At 29.8% G+C, this 6,580-nt stretch overlaps 1 protein-coding gene across 1 annotated transcript; it reads left to right on the forward strand.

The window, feature by feature from the left end:
- Nucleotides 1-1,159: 1,159 nt before the first annotated feature.
- On the forward strand, nucleotides 1,160-1,711 carry LOC131606065 (uncharacterized). The gene has a single exon (XM_058878350.1). The coding sequence runs from the start codon at nucleotides 1,160-1,162 to the stop codon at nucleotides 1,709-1,711; it is 552 nt and encodes a 183-aa protein (XP_058734333.1).
- Nucleotides 1,712-6,580: the final 4,869 nt, after the last annotated feature.

Below are 6,580 nucleotides of genomic sequence, written 5' to 3' on the forward strand. Positions count from 1 at the left end.
ATATTATCTTAAGCAAAATTCATATTATTGTTATCATCAAAACTAAGATAATTGATCAGAACAAATCTTGTTCTAACAGAATGGTCCTCCTAGATGCATGATGCAAGTAGACCTCCAAAAAGCCTATGAGATGGTGGATTGGCAGGCTCTCAAGAGTATTATGGTGGAACTGGGCATACCTAACAAATTCATAGAGTGGATCATGGCTATAGTGACCTCAGTATCCTATACTTTCAACATTAATGGAGAAATGACTCAGCCAATGCAAGCCTACAGGGGTATTAGACAAGGGGACCCCATATCCCCCTTGCTTTTTGTTCTGATGATGAAATATATAAATAGACTACTAATGAAGATGCATCAAGATGCCAAGTTCAATTACCATGCAAAGTGTGAGCAATTGGGTTTATCCAATCTCACATTTGCAGATGACATACTCCTCTTCTGTAAAGGAGATATTGGTTCAGTTGACATGATGTTAAATATTGTTCATATTTTTCTATGTCCACAGGTCTTGTTGTTGATCCCCAGAAATGCAAGGTCTTTTGTGGAGGGGTAGATGATACTACAAGAACAATCCTGAAGGAGAATACTGGCTTTGAAGAAGAAGTGTTGCCTGTAAAATACCATGGTGTCCCTTTGACCAACAAAAGGCTCACCATCACACACTATCTGCCTCTCATTGACAAGATAGTTTGGAGGATTAAGCATTGGACGTCCAAACTGCTGAGCTATGCAGGAAGGGTCCAGTTAATCCAAAGTGTACTACTTGCTATCACACATTATTGGATCCAATGCTTTCCTATTCCTAAATTTGTACTGCACAAAATTGATAGTATATGTAGGACATTTTTGTGGACAGGAAAAAAATGAAAGCAGCAGGAAAAGTCCTCTAGCTTGGAGAGATATCTACAAGCCAAGAATTAATGGTGGCCTTAATATTGTCAACATATCTATATGGAACCAGGTTACAATTCTTAAGTGTCTTTGGAACAATTATAGGAAAGCAGACAATCCGTGGGTACAGTGGATTCATACCTATTATCTGAAACATAGTTCAGTCTCTGCAGCCACATTGAAGAGCTCCTGGTCATGGATGTTTCAGAGAATTATGAAACAAAAAGCCCATATAAACCAGCTGCAATAGTTATGGGATAATATGATTGCTAGCCGAAGATTTTCCATGAAGAAAGTGTACACTGCCCTTATAGAAGACGATGCTAAAGTTCCTTGGAGATGTCTCTTTCAGCACAACCCTGCAAGGCCTTGGGCTCTCTTTACTCTTTGGATGCTTTGTCATGGTAGATTACCAACAAAGGATAGACTTATTAGGTTTGGTTTGATCACTGAATCTATATGCAGCATCTGTAAAAGTGAAACAGAAACGATGAGTCATATTTTCTTCAATTGCAGCAACACTTCACATATATGGATTCAAATTCTGAAATGGATTGAGGTGGATCATCATCCATTGGATCTACAGAATGAACTGAGATGGATTATTGAGGAGACTAAGAAAAAAGGGTGGAAAGCTAAAATCCTGAAATTAGCATTTGCAGAGAGTATCTATGGCATTTGGGGCCTTAGAAATGAGGCTGTCTTTGGTACAAGTGACTTCTCCAGTAATGTTGATATAATTATAGATAGTATCATATACAGGGGTTGGAATTTAAAAGCTATTAGACACCATATTGCTAGATTGATGGTCTAGCCTAGGTGTATAGGCTACTAGTTTTGTCTTGATGATTTGCGGGATCACTGTTATCGCAAGTATTTAATCGTTTTTTGGTTAATAAAATCCTTTTATTCCAAAAAAATAAATAAATTTGTAATCATTTTTATAAAATTTAAAATATAAAAAATAGAAACCAATTTGCAATTTTCAAAAGACTAATTTGTAATTTTCAAAAAACCAATTTGCAATTTTCAAAAGACCAATTTGAAAATTATTAAGGACTTATTTGTAATTTTTGAATTGAATTTAAAATTTTATAAAATATAAAAACTATCTTGCAAAATTTGAAAAATTAATAATAATTAATTTAACATTCACATTATACAAAGTGAATATACAATTTAAAACTCTTTAGTTATTATTGACATTTGAAATTCCTAAAATTTAACTTTTATAAAATATTTTATAAAATTAAAATATTTTATAAAATTTCATCATTTTAAAATTTTTTCATATTTTTTCTCCAAACAAGGAGTTTTGTGAACTCATTCCAAATTTTCTAAAAAAAATACATTTTTTTAACAAAGAATACTTTCATTAACCAAAAAACTGTTAATTACAAGGCGATCACAAGATCCCGCCACCCTACAAACCAAAAAACTACCAGAGACTAACTTAGGGCATCATTAATTGGCCTATATGTTTACGTAACTTGGGCTTCATCCAAGCCCGATAAATCAGTGTCAACGATTTTATCCCGTATACCCGTATTACTTACAATATTTCTAAAACAAGTGCCATTTCTATACTTCCCACATTCATATAAAGTTTATGTGTATGCAAGCTTTAACAATCCGACCTTTCAACCGTTGCCTCCACTTCTCGTCACTAGCCAACTGCGTACAATTTTCCAATTCCCAGGATTATGTTGCAGCTGTAACTTTTCCTCTATATCACAGAAACATCAGTTATCATCGGTCACCATACTAACACTATTCAATCTTTCCTTTTTAGCAATTTTACCATGGCATGCTATCCATAGGAAGAACTAGTTCGGGGTCTTGCCATGTTGCCAAACAACAATTTTCTCCATGGTACTTTCTCTTTCTCTTCAAGAAGTTCAAGGCAGATATCTCTATTCTTGACCTCTTGTTTATTGAGCACTCCATTCCACAAGTTTTTTTGATCAACCACCAATCTCTGCTTGAGTATAAATTTGATGTAATACACATGGATCCATCTGATCCACATGCTATCTATTTTCCCACCAATATTCCATAATATTTTTATCAAGTTAGCTATGTTTCAGTTTGTCAGGTGAATTAAACCCATACCTCCACTGTTCTTGGGAGAGCACACAAATGTCCATGCCATAAGGGATTTCTTGGATATGGTCTCCTTACCTGTCTAGAGAAAACTTCTATAGATCAAACCAATTATTTGCAAGACCTTCTTTGGCATATGGAGGGATTGTAACTAGTTGTTATTAACAGCAAATAAGACACTTTTGATCAACTGATATCTACCTGTAAAGCTGAGTATTCTAGAGCTCCAGTGACAAATCCTACTCACCAACTTGTCAACTAGTACCATGCATTGTTGAACACTTAACTTCTTACTTGAGAGTAGAATCCCTTAGTACCTAAAGGAAAGCGGGGCCTTCATTGAAAGTTGTAATGTTTTTGATAACCTGTTTGGTGTCTTCATCCACACCCTCATAACATGATTTACACTTACTAGGGTTCACCACCAGCCTTGTAGAATCAGAGAACCTCTTAAACAATCTCATCATAAGATCCATTAATGTAGCATCCCCTCTAGAGAAAAGTAGTAAGTCATCAGCGAAACTATGATTCACCAACTGGATTCTTTCACTTAGAGTGAAGATTGAAATCAGGAATAAATCTTAGCTTATTCAAACATCTCTGCATATACTCCATTATAATGACAAAATAAGGGGAGACAAGGGATCACCTTGTCTAAGCGCTCTTCTAGAAACCATTTTCTTGGAGAACTCACCATTTATGTTGAATTGGTTAGACACAATAGATACAACCAGTAACAAACTTTTTTCACTTCACTACCATTAATTCACATTATTCTTTCTTTGATTTAAATCACAATAACTCATGATTTGACTCAACCTCATTGTTTCTTTTCTTTCTTTTTTATGCCTTACATTTATCACTTTTTTAAACTATCTTGTTCTCCCATATAAAAGGGGTGATGACAACTGTCTGACAGATTATGGTGAAAATTTAAAGATAAGTTTCTAATAGAGAGAAACCTCTTAATAAAAGATTGAATGTTTTTGAAATTTCATAAATTTCATCTAAACCTAATCTTTCTCTGTTAAGAAACTTGAGATGATTTTTTTTTTCATTCGCCAACAAACTATTTACAAAATTCAACCTTCTGAGAAACTCTCATAGGTTTAGAATTTCAGATTCTATAGGTTTAGAATTTCAGAGTGGCAATTGTGTTATTTCAGATTCTATAGGTTTAAAATTTTGAATTTAAATACTGAACTCGTGAAATTATGATATTTTAAATTTTTTTAGATGTGGTGATATTTTTTAGAGACCGAATCATTCAGTTCGACCAATTTAATAAATATATAATTTTGTTATAAATACTAGTTTATTCAACAGAATTATCTAATTTAATTCGATTTAGTTATGCGATTTGACCAATAACTCAGTAATTCAACCGATAAACAAATGACACAATATCTTCACTAATTTAATAATCGGTCCAATTTTTTAAACATCAAAAATCTGTAACTCATATAAAATTCCACGATCAACATTTAGAAATAGTTATGATAGCGACAAAGTAGACAATGTTGGGAAATTGTTTGTCTTTTGTCTCATAGAATCTTGGAATTTTGCTTCGAGACATAAGTATCCCGTGAAAAGAACGAAAAGACTAAAAACTAAGTTGATAGTAGCAACTATGACTCTCACAAATTAATCATCTATCATCATATAGCTATTTTATATGCTTATCATAAATAAAAGCCACACACAAAAACGACACATAAAAGTTTATAACATTATATATTTTATACTTTATAATAATATATTTACAAGAAAAAAAAGTTTATAATAATAAGATTTCCCACATGGACAGCTTAATAGTTTGCTCCGCTAGCAAGAGAGGTACAAGACGAAATAGTGTTTCTTTATGGTCCCAAAATAAATAAAGAAACTTATAATATTGATATTTTATTTTTTAATATTTATAAAATAATATTGTAATTGTTAGTGACATATTATAACAATCTACCTATGTTGATAAGGATAGTATAATAATTGAGTCACGAGATTGTACTTAAAATAGAAGTAATGAAGAGTCACGAGAACACATATTGAGTCATTCACCTAATGTTTATGTATAAAAGAAATGGAGCCAAAATATTTATATATATATATATATATATATATATATATATATATATATATATATATATATATATATATATATATATATATATATATATATATATATATATATATATATAGATAATGTGTCACAATATTCTCAACATTTTCCTTATTTGTGGCCATTGATTAAATTTGATTCTTGATTATAGGTGGAAAATCTTATTCATTTGCGGGTGTACATGCATATAAGACAAATTAAATAAATGACCTAGAGTTGGATAACCTGTGACAAAAGGAAAATTCCACTGGGATTAAAAAAAATGCCACTGGGATTTAAAAAATAATTAAAACGCCACGTGGATGCCATGTAACCAGATTCTCTATGCTCAGTCAGCCAAATAAGGGATAGGGGGTAGCGAAAATGGAATCTGTGCTTTATAAACCCATTTTATTTTTTAAAATTTTATTAAATAATTAATATTTTTAGTCTATAAATTAATTATTTAAAAATAATTTTTGTTTGTCTATAATATAAAAGAGATGAAGTTTTTTTTATATGTGGAATTAATCAATCGTTCAGTCAAGCTGGTTTAAGCTATTCTCTAAAAAATTAATTTGATTTTCTATCATATTTTTTAATTTTTAGATACTATATTTTTAAGTTTTACGTAAATTTTTATTTTTATTCAGTTGTCATATTTGTAATTTTGATATAAATTAGAATACATTTTTAATATATATATATATATATATATATATATATATATATATATATATATATATATATATATATATATATATATATATATATATATATATATATATATATTAAGAAAAAGGATGAAGTATTTTACTGGAAATTGTATCCCAACAATTGTCTAAACATATTTATAATTTATTTAATTTAATTAAAATACTCTGTATAATATTTATAAAAAATTTAAAAATTATATTTTAAATATTTATAGATGAGTTGTCTGATGACATTAAAAAAAAGTTTAGCCAAAAATGAAAAACTGCAGTCTAAAATAAAAATAATTATTGTTTATCCTACAATTTAAAAGTCTTTCTATTAAGTTTTTTCATTCATATATTATGTCTAGAAGTTTTATTTTAAAAATTTACATTCCACATAATTATAACTACAATTAATATGAGTTTAGGCAACAACTGGCATAAAGTAAAAAAACAAATCGCCGCTTATTTTAATAGGCATGAAATTGTATATAGTATATCTCACATTTGAAGTACTGTAGCCTAAGGCTTTAGATAACCGTTTTTTTTTTTTTTACTTTAGCTTATATTTTTTTCATTGTTATCCAAACTCATTTTTGTTTAATGATTGAATAACTTACTTATAAGTTATTAGAAATATAATTTTATTAAAAAAAAAATTTAGACTAGAGAATTTATTATTAAAAAAATTGGAGAACTTAATAGAATAGCCACTAGTTTTCTTTATTTTAATCTATGATTTTTCATTGTTACCTACACTTATTTGTTTTATATTGCCTGATAA

Source organism: Vicia villosa, linkage group LG5, assembly GCF_029867415.1.
Source record: "Vicia villosa cultivar HV-30 ecotype Madison, WI linkage group LG5, Vvil1.0, whole genome shotgun sequence".
NCBI classification, from domain to species: domain Eukaryota; kingdom Viridiplantae; phylum Streptophyta; class Magnoliopsida; order Fabales; family Fabaceae; genus Vicia; species Vicia villosa.

Bases quoted from the DNA above. Each gene is read 5' to 3' on its own strand.
- LOC131606065 (XM_058878350.1), top strand. From the start codon at position 1,160: ATGATTGCTAGCCGAAGATTTTCCATGAAGAAAGTGTACACTGCCCTT.